Below are 13,794 nucleotides of genomic sequence, written 5' to 3' on the forward strand. Positions count from 1 at the left end.
AAAAAGAAATCTTGCCATCAAGAGATTTGGAACACAGAAAATGCCTTACAAGCATCACGAAATGGCTCAGAGGCAGACTGCCTGGGCTCTCACTTTTTACAAAGACTGTACATAAAGACATTCATTTTTGTACACAAGGTGCTCTGACATGAGTACCCTAATTCCAGGAAGACTAGACTTGCTGCTTGTTTGCTTTCAGTGAATCCAGCATGTCAACTTTGTAAACTTGGCAGATTTTAGAGCACTTGCAGGTTGTTTGGTGTCATATTGATGTCTTTTGTATGTTTTTGTGTTTGGGTGTACACTACGCAGATCAAATGTGTCATGAGCAAAATAGAAGTTGCTGAAAAGGCATTCCATAAGCTGAATCGTTTTCACACTTTTAATTTATAGCTTTTGCCTTGAGCCTTTTTTGTTTGTACTCATTCGCAGACCTAACGCGAAGCACTAGTTTGCAAAATGGCATTTTTAATGCACTATATTTTTCAATGCACACAGAAGATTTCACCTCCGGGTGCGACGTGCATGAAATTTTTAACTGCACCAAGCATCAAGTGCACAATGAAAGCATGAGATTTTCTCTGTTAAGAAATTTTGCCAAATTACCAGCTGCAGTCTTGACGCCAGCAAAAATAATTTTTTTCTATGCTTTGTCAGGTGAGAAATTCATGTGAAATAACGAACCAGATTATCCATTTCCAATCATCTCTACAATTTTCAGCATGCCTGTCTAGAGCATTGTGCTCTGGAATGATAAATGTGAAATCTCTCGCTGACACACTGCAGTTGCTCGGAGAAATGGTATGTCTGTGTGGAATCGGGTGCATGCACTGTGGACAGGCATACCAACAGCTGCACAAAAAATACTTTGAATTCTTATATGAAGCATATTTTTGCCTGAACCCTTTCTGTAATCATGGGTCTAGGGCCACAGCATCTGCCACTGCGGGGCCACAGCTAAGGTGGCAGCACTTGAAGAAAGAGTTAAAGAACTCGAAGAGCGACTGCAAGCAGCAGAAAACAACTATGGTGAGTTTCATGTCTCATATGTTGTGTAGGGTGCTTGCCTGTTGCTAATCATAAAGTATGTCATAGTAGTTAGGTACATCAACTGCAGTCAGCTATACGTGATACATGAGTGCAACAATTGCCGCTTTGCTATTTAGAGCTGATATTCACCGCTGACAAAAGCGTGGATTCCCAGGAATGTATGGTGCATTATGTGGCATAGTGTCATGTGCGCCTTGATACTGTGGATGGCGCAGACAGAAAAAGAGAGTAGATTCTAGAAGCTATACGTGCAAACTTTGGCATGCATATTAAGGATATCAAGGATCATCATGTTACTGCAACTTGTTTTAAGTGAATTAACATCCTCCTATAGCACTGGAGAACATGTGTACTCTCGAGGCTGTTACATGTTATACAAATGCCTCAGTGTAGTTGCATACAATCTAAGAATGCAGCAGTGACTCTTGGAGGAGACCCTCCAGCCCTCGGCATAATTGTCGTGACATTGTTGGGTTTGTTTTTGTGGGGTTTAACGTCCCAAAGCGACTTGGGCCATGAAGGATAACGTTGGCCACCTGAGGGTCTTTAAGAAACATTGACATTGCACAGCACACAGGCACCTTGTGCTTCAAGACGCGTATGCCATGGTCAGGACTGAATCTGGGACTTCTGGCACAGTAACGAAGCGCCCTAACCACTGAGCACTGTGGTGGTGTCATGACATGATTAATCCTTTAGCCGAAAGCCTTGCAATAATCAAGTTGATTGCCTCTGAATTAGAGAAGGGTATTAGGGTGCATAGGGCAAATAAAGGTATCATAACTTTGTCTCTGCAGTCTCAATTGTCGCACCATGTATACACATCATAAGTGCATTCCTAACACATACCCCGATGGTAGAGGCCTTAAAATGATCACCACCAGAAATGGAAGAAAAAAAAAGAATTCAGTGTTCTTCTTTTGAGTGATTTTTGGCTTCCTTTATGTTTTACAATAAGCCCCTCATTCTCCTTCCGATGTTTTCTCCTGTGTGCCTCTTGTATTCTCTCTTTGAGGTCTCCATGTCTCGCTTATTGCTGGAATTCTTATGTACATAATTATTGAGCTATACTTATGCCCGAATTCACAAACTTACTTCGACTTGACCCTTCACTTTCCTGAGTGGAGAATGCAGTCACTTGTCCCCATAAGGTTTGCTCAAGAAATCCCCCTCCACTCAAGGAACTGTAAATGGCATATTAGGACAAGATTAAGGCTGAAATTTGGCTCTAAAACTGCTTGCCGCTGCATGTAACAAGTGCATTTTGTCTTGTTGAATTTCTGAACAATTTTTACAAAGAGAACCTTTTTGTGGGCTAGTTGCTAACTGATCATTTTAAATTTAAAGACACCAAAACCACATGCACATGCACAAGAGAAGAAAAAACTGGACAGAGTGCCACTCACAACTGATTTATTGTGCAGAAAACATGTGCATTTATACCACTGCCGGCACATGCGCAAGAAACACATTCATCATCATGTAGTATAAGATAAGCAATGCTCAAGAAATGTTTTTTCTGTCTAATGCAGATGTATTGACATGTCGCTGATGCACAAATTGCCTTTTCTTCTGATGTAAAACTCAATTAGTTCTCTGGCTATCTTATTACCACTCCTTGCAAGAATCCGCGCATCAGAAAAACACGGTTCACAAGTGCTGAAGGGCAGGATCTGATATACTTCGGTAAATTGGGGCCCTCTTTATTTTGCTCTACATTTCGTTCATGTTCCCTGATTCGCTCATTAGCATATTGCCCTGTGCTTCCCATGTAGGAACAAGAGAGGGGAACTTCAGAAACAACCACATTAGCACATTTCATGAATGGTCGCCCATGCCTGGTGCCACAACCTCTTTTCTTTTTTCTGTTTGGCCGTGCCGTATGTGCACAAGTTGGCCCACAACCTGAAGAAAGTTGCAAGTAGGCATGGGATGGTCGGTACTTGTCTTTTCGACCCCCAGAAAGTCGGAAGCCTTTGCCCTCGAATAGCAAAAAGAAAAGGAAAGAGGCCGTGGTATCGGGCATGGGCAACCATTCATGAAATGTGCTGAAGGGGTTGTTTATGAAGTTCCCCTCTTTTGCGGTTGTTTCTACGTGGGACAAACAGGGCGATGTGTTAAGGAGTGAATCCGGGAACTTGAACGAAATGTAGAGCTAAATAAACAGTGCCCCAATTTACCGAAGCATGTCAGATCCTGCCCTCCAGGCACTTATGAACAGTGTTTTTCTGATGTACGGATTCTTGCTAGGAGTTGTAATACGATAGCCAGAGAACTAATTGAAGCGTTTTATATAGGAAAAAAGGCAGTTTTTGCATCAGCGACACGTCAATAAATCTGTATAAGGCAGCGAAAACGCTTCTTGAGCATTGCTATCTTACACTACATGATGACAGTGCAGCGGTGGCGTAGCGGTAGAACATCCGCCTCGCATGCAAGAGGACCGGGGTTCAAATCCCGGTGCCGCGCAATTCTCCACCGGATGAAAAAAAAAAAAAAAAAAAAAAATCCGAGTGTCGATGGAATTGCATAAAAACAGGTTTGAAGTGCGACCTGATGCCGGTGAATACCTCCGGCAACGCACTCCCTCACCAGAACAGGAGTTGGCCACCCTGGTGCAGTAATTGGCCACAACCTCCTATGATAAGCTCCATAAAACCCCGGCCCTCAGTCACCAGCGGCTGCGGAACAACTGACCACGGCGGCGGTCAGACCTGTGACGCAGCAGGGGGTGCTAAGAAAGCCTGGCTCCGCTGGACAGGCCGCCATTGGAAACTGACCCTGGCAACGTTTAATGCTAGAACCCTAGCTAGTGAAGCTAGTTTAGCAGTGCTGTTAGAGGAACTAGAGGGCATGAAATGGGATGTCATAGGGCTTAGTGAGGTTAGGAGGCCGAATGAGGCATATACTGTACTGAAGGATGGGCATGTCCTGTGTTATCGAGGTTTACCAGAGAGGCGACAACTAGGAGTAGGTTTCCTTGTCAATAAGTATATAGCGGGTAATATAGATGAATTCTATAGTATTAATGAGAGGGTTGCAGGCATCGTAATTAGGCTTAATAAGCGGTATAAACTGAAGGTTGTACAGGCCTATGCACCTACAAGTAGTTATGATGACCAGGCAGTTGAAAGCTTCTATGAAGATGTAGAATCGGCAATGCGAAAAGTAAAGACGCAGTATACTGTACTAATGGGCGACTTCAATGCCAAGGTAGGGAAAAAACAGGCAGGAGACAAGGCAGTAGGTGACTATGGCGTTGGTTCTAGGAATAGCAGGGGGGAGTTACTAGTTGAGTTTGCAGAGCGCAGTAACTTACGAATCATGAATACCTTCTTCAGCAAACGGAAGAACCGGAAATGGACATGGAAAAGTCCTAACGGAGAGACTAAAAATGAAATTGACTTCATAATGTGTTCAACCCCCGCCATTGTGCAGGATGTAGAGGTAATCGGGAAAGTGCGATGCAGTGACCACAGGATGGTGAGGTCCCGAATTAGCCTAAATCTGAAGAAGGAACGCAACAGATTAGTAAGAAAGAAACCCATCAACGAATTAGCGGTGAGGGGGAGGGCAGAAGAGTTCAGGATCTCGCTACAGAATAGGTACTCAGCTCTAACTGAGGATGGCGACATTACCCTAGAGGCAAGGAACAATAATTTCAGAGATATCATTACTGAGTGCGCGGTAGAAGTAGGCGGTAGGATAGTTAGAGAGGATACCGGTAAGCTGTCTAAGGAGACGAAAGATTTGATTAAGAAACGCCAGAGTATGAAAGCTTCCAATCCAACAGACCAGATCGAATTGGCCGAGATATCAAAGCTAATCAATAAGCGCAAGGTGGCCGATATAAGGAAGTATAACATGGAGAAAATTGAGCATGCTGTAAAGAACGGGGGAAGCCTTAAAGCGGTAAAGAAGAAATTGGGCATAGGCAAAAACCAGATGTATGCGATAAGGGACAAGGCGGGCAACGTCATCACTAATATGGACAAGATAGTCAAAGTAGCCGAGGAGTTCTATACAGATCTCTACAGCAGCCAAAGTAGTCAGGACCGTAATGAGTTTGACGGTAGGGAAAAACAGTCAGACGTTCCACCAGTGACGAAAGACGAGGTCAAGAAAGCGTTAGAAACTATGAAAAGGGGGAAATCAGCTGGAGAGGATCAGATAACTACAGATTTGCTGAAGGACGGGGGGGATATCGTGCTAGAAAAACTGGCCACCCTGTATACGCAGTGCCTGTTGTCATCGACGGTACCGGAACCATGGAAGAATGCAAACATTATCCTCATTCACAAGAAAGGGGACACTAAGGACCTTAAAAATTACAGACCAATCAGCTTACTGTCTGTTACGTATAAGGTATTTACTAAGGTAATCGCTAATAGAATCAGGACAACCTTAGACTGCAATCAATCAAAGGATCAAGCAGGGTTTCGGAAACGGTACTCTACTATCGATCATATCCATACCATCAACCAGGTGATAGAAAAATGCTCGGAATATAACCAGCCCTTATACATAGCATTCATTGATTACGAAAAAGCATTTGACTCAGTTGAAACCTCGGCGGTGATGCAGGCATTGCGAAATCAGGGGGTAGACGAGCCGTACGTTAAAGTGCTGGAAGATATATATAGTGGCTGCACAGCAACCATAGTTCTGCATAAAGAAAGTAACAAAATTCCCATAAAGAAAGGTGTTAGGCAAGGAGACACAATCTCCCCAGTACTATTCACAGCTTGTTTAGAGGAAGTATTCAGAGACTTGGAATGGGAGCAGTTAGGGATAAGGGTAGATGGAGAATACCTCAGTAATCTGCGATTTGCTGATGACATTGCCTTGCTAAGCAACTCGGGGGATGAACTGCAAATAATGATTGATGACCTAGATAGAAAAAGTAGAAAGGTAGGCTTGAAAATCAATATGCAGAAGACTAAGGTAATGTTCAACAGCCTCGGGAAGGAACAGCAGTTTACATTAGGTAGCGAAATACTGGAAGTAGTAGGCGAATATGTCTACTTAGGACAGGTAGTAACCGCAGATCCGGACCATGAAAAGGAAATAACAAGCAGAATAAGATTGGGATGGTGCGCATTTGGCAAGCACTCGCAGATTATGACTAGCAGCTTACCGGTATCGCTCAAGAGGAAAGTATACAACAGTTGCATCTTGCCTGTACTCACCTATGGGGCTGAAACGTGGAGGCTAACCAAGAGAGTTCTACTTAAGTTGAGGACAACCCAGAGGGCTATGGAACGAAAAATGGTAGGGGTAACATTAAGAGATAGAAAGCGTGCAGAGTGGGTCAGAGAAATAACTCAAGTTACCGACATTCTAGTGGAAATTAAGAAGAAGAAATGGACATGGGCAGGACATGTAGGGCGAAGAGAGGATAACCGATGGTCGCTGAGGGTAACAAACTGGATTCCAAGGGAAGGAAAGCGTAGCAGGGGGCGGCAGAAAGTTAGGTGGGCGGATGAGATTAAGAAGTTCGCAGGGGTCAAGTGGATGCAGCTAGCACAGAACCGGGTTAAGTGGAGAAATATGGGAGAGGCCTTCGCCCTGCAGTGGGTATAATCAGGCTGATGATGATGACTACATGATGCTGAATGTGTTCCTTGCACATGCGCCGGCCAGTGGTATATATGTATGTGTTTTCTGCACAGCAAATCAGTTGTGAGTGGCGTACTGTCCTGTTTTTCTTCTTGGGTGTGTGAGTGGTTTTGGATTTTTTGAATTTTTTGTCCGTCTTTCTGACAACCGGATGATGTGGATGAGGGAGTGTAGTAGGAGCGGCACCTGGGATACATGCAGGTAGCATAATGTGGTGATGTGCGCTCATGCTCATATGTATTTCTACATTTGTGTATGTGTGTATGGACTTGCCGGTGGAAAGAGTTTAGAGGGATGTGCATAAGCTTAAAATCTCACTTCCCATTGTTGATAGCACATCTTTACTTCACTGATTTATATGCACAGAATAGGCAAGCTACACTCGCTTGTTCCTGATGATCTTTGCACTTGACTCAGTAGGTACACATTGAAGTAAACTGGTTCATACCACTTCTTAAAACTGTGCAGAGAGGTAGACAAGCTGGAGACAGATGAGTGCCTTTACTAAAGAAAAGTTTATTCCGCATGCTCAAGTTGGGAAGCTAGTTGAAGAGATTATATGGGAGAGTGTTTTGCACAAACTAATTTATCATTCCTTTTTATGCTGAGGGACGATGTACAAAGTACTATATACGGAGAGCAGTGCGTGCGAAGCAATTTATCAGCGTGCGCAGCTCGAGTAGGTGCCATGCCTACATGTTTCTTGCTTTTTGCAAGATTTTCCACTTTTCATTTACAATGCCATTCATTTTTCAGGTTACCAAGTCGGGGTTCTGAAATGAAGCAGTGCCGAGCAAATTATTATTGAGGGTAGAGGGGGGTAATACTTCTGACCAGAAGAAAAGTCCACTAGTCGAAACGTTGGCTCGACCTGCGAACTGAGGCGTATCCCATTACCCTTCTTCAGTGCTTCTTCATTCTGCGTCACCAGCCACTTAAGATCTTTGCAGCCTGTCAAAGCTGCCCATACCGCAGTGGGCCATCTGTTTCAGCTAAGAAAGGAGGGCTAAAAGTAAAGAAAAGCCTAAAGTGCAGTGAGGAACCACAGCACAGGATTGCTGGTCATCAGAAATAGGGAAAAAATTGCAAAACAAAAACTAGTCATGACGTAGTTTCTATGTCGCGCTTGTTGTCACGTGACCCTCTGTGTCTGATGTGCAAAGATTGAGTCTGACACAGGCATTGACAATTGGTCTGAAATTTCTGATCCTTCTCTTTACACTAAGAGGGATTGCATGCTTTTTCATAGCACATTGCAGCAGATGCATCTTAACCACGAATTCGACTCTCCCGGCACTTGCAGTTTTCAAAAAATCTGGGAGCAGTAGTTGTAATCATGCTCCATGCCGACCGCGAGTATCCCTTCCAAAGGTAGCAGTGCTATTATTACGAGATTTTCAAGGGAATTTTTAGTTTTTTCCTCTAATCCAGGATCAATTTGAATGAAGTTGTGCTTCTGAAATGAAAAACAATCCTCGGAGGCTACTTGGAGTAGAAGCTCGAGTCTAGGATTGGGTACGAATATAGTGGTCACTCTTGTAACGTGTTTATAAAGGGCACTCAGACCTGCCTTGTTATAATTGCTACAAGCAGAGATTTGCAGACTGTAAGCAATGATGCAATGTTTATAAATATCTTTCAACTTGAGCTTGTTATGTTTGTCTCCAGATTCCTACACTATGCTAAAGCGACCGCAAAAGCTAGTGAAGAAATTGGAAGCTCTCCTGGAGGCCCCAAGACCTGAAGATGTGGCAACGGCAGAAACAGTAAGCATTTGCTCTTTGAAAAATATCTCTGATAGATAAGAAAAAAGTAAGAACACTGCCACTATATTCTGTTTCACAAGCTGTTTGCAGCACTACAAAGGTTAGGCTGATCCCAGCCAATCAGGATAGCGTACACTTCTTCATTGTGTTCGTGCTCGCCTGTGCCATCAACGGCGATAGGAGCACAGTCACGCAGTTCAAGCCAACCTGATTGGCCCAAATTGCCCCTACCTTTTGCAGTTCTGCAAACCGCACAGTGTGGATCCTCAGTGATGTCAATGCTACAGCAGGAAGCGGTCACAGAAAAGAAATGCGATTTGTGTGGATATATGTTTGGGTGCAAACAAAAATTTTCTAACGTATGAGACATTTCTTGGTGATAGTTCCATGCACAAGTTATGCAGTCAGAGATGGTTTACTACGTTCAGTGCATATTAGTGCTAACTGTAGTTGGTAAACATTGAGGCTGTAACAGAGAACTTGCCCCCCAGAGCCTTCTCGCTACCTTTCTGAATGCGACCGATAAGCTTCCTTTGAAAACGTCTGCTAGGCAAAAGAAATTGCTTGTTTGTTTGGAGCAAGATCATAATAGAGCTTGAGCGAATGGGAACTAACCAAGGTTGTAAAATGCTTTAAGGAGCATATGTTGCTTGTAATGGGAATACAGTTTTGTTCTGTAAAGGTTTGTCATGGAACAGCTCAGTGTGATCGTCTTATGGTAGGCCCCCTTCTCTTTTGACCTCAGTAAAATGAATTGCGAATTGTTAGGGAGAGTTCTGAATTGATTTAGGTTAGCATGCGGTGCCAGTCCCGAGAGTTGCAACATTTTCATGCAGGTCATTACTATTTTTGACATTGGTAATTACAGGATAGATAGTGCAGTGTGTTCATAAGCAACTTGGGAGGCTTGAAAATCGGCGTGTAAAATGGTTGTTAGGTCATTGTTAGCAAGCCAGCAATGTACTGCATATTCAGGGTGCGTTTAAGAAAGACTGTCTTGGAAAAAAAAAACGCTAAAAATGCAACTTTAGTTAATAATTTTTAGTTAACGAAGTGAGAGGTCCTGATCCCTTTTGACTCGGGGCACATGCTCGTCAGAGCCGCAGAAAAAGTGAAAAAAGAGAAAGAACACTGCACAGTATTGTGACAGCCTTTAAAGACCTTGGTTCACTACAGTTCGGTTGAGCTGCTTCAGATGTCACCAGGCCATGGTAATCCAATGTGCCAGCCATTCTGATTTCAGCACTAAACAGGTGTCTCAGCCAGTTACAGTCAGCTGTAGTAGGCTGTAACAGTATAATTAGGACCGTAGAGTGGCGAGCTACACTTGGTGTTTCTGTGTGTGCCCCATGTGTGCCAAAATGGTGGCTGCTCTAGCTTGAATCAATGCCTGCAGGATTGCACCTGTTTCCACAGTACTAAAATTATTTTGCCTATCTCTCAGGTACTCTGTGGGGGCGATAATCGATTACCCATTGAAGTTTTATCTTTAACGATTGCTGTTAATAAATATTAATTCAGATAGTCTTCTGTAACTGTTGGAATTCCAGTTTTAATAGGAAATGCATATATCCTTGCAAAGTGTGTCTGTTAGAGGGTATTTTGGCATCGTGATAGCTAGGAGTGCTAAGCTGCTAGCCAGAGCCCAAAAAGAGCATAGGAAGGGATTGGCATGCAATTTGAAATTACCAAAGACTAAAATAGCTGAACAAGAATTGAATTAATGTGAGGTAGAGGATGTGACGTCACGCAACCGGAAGTAGAGCCGAAAAAGGGCATATGAAGAAATTGTCGTGCAATTTGAAAGTATCAAAGACTAAAATGGGTGAAAAAGAAGTAAATTAAGCAACTAGAAGCAACCAGAAGCAACTAACAGCAGCATCCGTGCTTTCGCATTACGCCAATGCAGATTCTCCAGTGCTCTTTAATTTTATGCACATTTATTTATGTGCATTTAATTTTATTTATGTGTGCATGGAGGGTGGTGAACAGGTATAAGTCTCCTGTATGCTAAATCTCTTTATTGAGTTGCAGTGGATGTTACATATAGAAAACAAGACATAGCTTAGGAAGCACTCAATGTCGACCTCTCTTTACTGGTGGCTGCACACCAAGTTGCAAAAAAAAAATGGCAAGAGCTATATTTATGACAGATTCTAGAAGCAGGCCAGTAATTGTGAATGAAAATGTGTCTGGCACTTGAGTTTTTTTTATTGAGCATGAGTCCAGACACATATTTGACAGCCAAAGGTAAATTGCCTCCTGTGTGTATGCTGTTTAGATACGCCAAATTTTTACTTTTCTTGTCAGTGCTTTGCTTTCACACCTATAAAAAATTGTGGCTGGTCAATGTCACCTTGATGTGTTTCCTTGTTTTAAGCATCGCCTCTAAGAGTGGAAGTGGTTCTACTCATACCTTTGCAGTGTTATCATTTCTAGCCTATGACCGCATTTCACAAGCCCCGGTGCTGTCACTGTGTGCCACAGGTGGAGTCCTTCAGATGAAAACTTATTGATGTTCAACGAACTGCGCGCCACATTAAACCCTAAGGGTACTGAGTGATTTCTCGCCTATTAATAGCAGATGTGTAACTATGTCATTTTTGTGCTTGTTTCTTTTTTATGCAGGTTGACATTGGGAATGGAGTAAAAGTTGTAAAGTCGACGATCGACCGCTTTGTTGTTCATAGTCAAGGGCTTCTGACAAAGTTTGCAAGAAGCCTTCTGAGGCAAGTGTTTACAGAGGAAGAGATGAAAGGAAAATCCTTGTTTTGGAAGGGCAGCAACGCCCATAAAGATGGCACTCATAAGGACCCTTTGGACCCTCTGCGGCTCAACGCTGTGCTAGGTATGCATTTGGGGGGCCTTTGTCATTCCTGACTTTTACTTTTTCTTCCGGAGTTCTGCACAGAACATTTAATGCATTGGTTAATGTAATTAGTTCCCTATTGCAAGAACCAGCGTCTTCCAGTACGAAACCAGTAAGATTTTCGCGTTGGTTTTGCAGTGGATCTTAGGGGGGGGGGGGGGGGGGGTCTGCAATAATCACTGGAGCAGTGACGGGAAGACACTGGTTGCACTGGTACGAAGGGAGAAAATCGCTGGGATTAGCTTTTTGAAGCTGGGTGTGTCGCTGGCATCCGCGATGTACTGGGAGAAGCTCTTTATGTGTGCTGGAGCCGCACTGGTCCTACCCAGTATAATCGGTGCGTCCCGCGGCATCGACCAGTTAGCATCCCTCAGGGGCCAATATGGGAACAGCGTACTAGCAATCGACCATCGGGGCGCATATGAAAAATATGGTTCAAGTAAGCACTTTTTGCTGCGAAGTCGTTGCGCACCTGTAAGAAAACAAAGGCAGAATTTTTTTTCTAGAGTTTCCATGTTTCAATAGGTCGTTTCGAGAGAGAGTACGATCGTCACTCCTCTGATATCTCATGACACACTGACGGTTAACATACAGTTAAAATTGGAATTGAATAATGTAGGCTACCATGCATAACAAACTTCAAAGCTGACCTTAAGGGCACTCTAACACAATGATTACTGCCAAAATGCTCAATGGGGGCTCAATCGCAGGCAAGCGTAGCCTGCACCGCGGCCCAGTATAAACAGCAGAAAGAAAAAAAAAATAAAACAAGGGAGAGAGTAGTTTACCAAGCCATGGGCCCATGGGAGAAAAAAACATACAGCGCTTGTAATGCATAATATTTTGCATGTTTTTCAAGCTTTTCCGCTCCTTCTTGCTCTGCGTATAAAGCAGCCGAGCCCTCGGTCATCGCAATGCTTCCCGAAATGTTTACATAGAAGTAATTTTAGTTACGTGCAAAATAGTGTCGTCGCTGCTGCACTTGCTGGTATTGAAGCTTGATCGCACTTTTTTCCTTGAAGGTTTGTGCTACAGCTCCGTGTTCACTGAAAATTACGCCCACGGTAGCAGAGCAGCGCTGAAGAGTCGGCGCTGGTAAATTTGCCAGTGATATCAAACTCCACATTTTAAAAGGATTCCAGTGCACAAAATAATGCGCATAGGCATCCAGAACATTAGTTGCTAGTCGTGAGAGTAGGCAGCAAGCTCCAATGATCAAGAAGTTGTAATTGTTATAGCGGCAGCAATGGGGGGGGGGGGGGGGGGGGCTGTAGATTCCAAAACAGGAAGTCCCAACCTTATAAATGCTGTCATGACATCAAATGCAAAAATCTTTCAAAGGTTTTCAGTTCTTGGCATGGCCGAGTTGTTAGCGTAGTCAGCTAGATTAAGAGGTGCCGAGTTATAAACGCGCTAGGTGCTGCTCTTTTTTTTCCTTTTAAGCCTTTTTGAATGTACTTGATGTGCTTCGTTACTTTTTAGCTTTTAATTTTTATCCTAGGCCTTTTTTTCTCCGGGCGACCAGTGCCACCAGTGCGGAGGTCCCAGTGCGCCCAGTCTTCAGCGTCATACTGGGCCCATAATCAGGTATGGCGCTGGGGCACTGGGAACCAGTAGCGCTGGTTTTTGCAATAAAGTTGCGACTCCTGCAGGCATATATAACTTCACAAGTTGAGTCGTCCTTGTTCTCAAAGCTAGGTCTGCAGTGCAAACAATAAGTGGATGCATTGAATGTACGTGTTCTTGCATTAAATGAATTTTTTTAGTGTCTATTATTTAGTGCATTTACTTCTTTTTTAGGTATTGTGTAGCGACTGTGTATTCGTATTACCTCTCTTTAGCAGTGTGTTGCTGGTATATAGTACTTGTGAAGTTTGGTACTGTCATCTTTGCATGGGTGCAGTTTTGATTATTGAATCAGTTTTACAAACCTCTCACCCCTTTCAATGTGTTCACTGCTTTGTGCAGATATCTATGATAATATGATGATGTTTGTGAATTGAATCGATGCGGCATGAATTTTTTTTGCTACAGCCCAAGTGGCAAACTTTTTTTCTTTCTTGCAGGCTACACCTGCAGCCGATTCCCGACGGCAACAATGATACAGCTGAAGAACAGCCTGTCGTCGATGTTAAGTCGTGAAATTAAATAGAGGGCACGTACTATGTGTGGGTACATCTCTGCCAGCCAGTCAGCTTTTGTTTTGAAGGATTTAGTATACATTTCCAAACAACATATGGGTTTTTATATATGCATGTTTGTTTGCAGCGACCAAAACATCGGTAGCCACTTTACACAACCCAAACAGTTAAACGTCCTGCTGCACAGGCAGTGTTTACAGAGAGCAAAATAGCCGTACAAGACATCATGATGACAACTGGGGAGCATCAAGGATTCAAATGCATAAGCTCCGTCATGACACAAAGCACACATTAGCCTGCCATCAGAAAAGCATGCATTAGGAACACACTAGACTCACGGTGGCCAATA

General features: G+C 43.4%; 1 protein-coding gene across 3 annotated transcripts; it reads left to right on the forward strand.

The window, feature by feature from the left end:
• The first annotated feature begins 906 nt into the window (after window positions 1-906).
• Window positions 907-13,509, forward strand: LOC146188291 (uncharacterized). 3 transcript variants are annotated; one of them, XM_084603084.1, is made up of 5 exons: window positions 907-1,029; window positions 8,338-8,435; window positions 11,064-11,283; window positions 12,806-12,891; window positions 13,371-13,467. In XM_084603084.1, the coding sequence occupies exons 2-5, from the start codon at window positions 8,349-8,351 to the stop codon at window positions 13,404-13,406; spliced, it is 429 nt and encodes a 142-aa protein (XP_084459210.1). In that variant the 5' UTR covers window positions 907-1,029; window positions 8,338-8,348; the 3' UTR covers window positions 13,407-13,467. The 3 variants fall into 3 exon arrangements, with proteins under 3 accessions (XP_084459210.1, XP_084459211.1, XP_084459212.1); XM_084603085.1 differs by lacking the exon at window positions 12,806-12,891 and having other exon boundaries at window positions 13,371-13,509; XM_084603086.1 differs by lacking the exons at window positions 907-1,029; window positions 8,338-8,435; window positions 12,806-12,891 and having other exon boundaries at window positions 11,058-11,283; window positions 13,371-13,509.
• Window positions 13,510-13,794: the final 285 nt, after the last annotated feature.

Source organism: Amblyomma maculatum, chromosome 5, assembly GCF_055883805.1.
Source record: "Amblyomma maculatum isolate TAMU_Amacu chromosome 5, ASM5588380v1, whole genome shotgun sequence".
Lineage (NCBI taxonomy): Eukaryota > Metazoa > Arthropoda > Arachnida > Ixodida > Ixodidae > Amblyomma > Amblyomma maculatum.

What these genes read in the sequence shown, in the direction of transcription:
- LOC146188291 (XM_084603084.1), top strand. Translation starts at nt 8,349, where the DNA reads ATGCTAAAGCGACCGCAAAAGCTAGTGAAGAAATTGGAAGCTCTCCTG. An exon ending in GCGGCTCAACGCTGTGCTAG is followed by an intron (nt 11,284 to 12,805) that starts GTATGCATTTGG and finishes TTTTTATCCTAG; the next exon opens with GCCTTTTTTTCTCCGGGCGA. An exon ending in CATACTGGGCCCATAATCAG is followed by an intron (nt 12,892 to 13,370) that starts GTATGGCGCTGG and finishes TCTTTCTTGCAG; the next exon opens with GCTACACCTGCAGCCGATTC.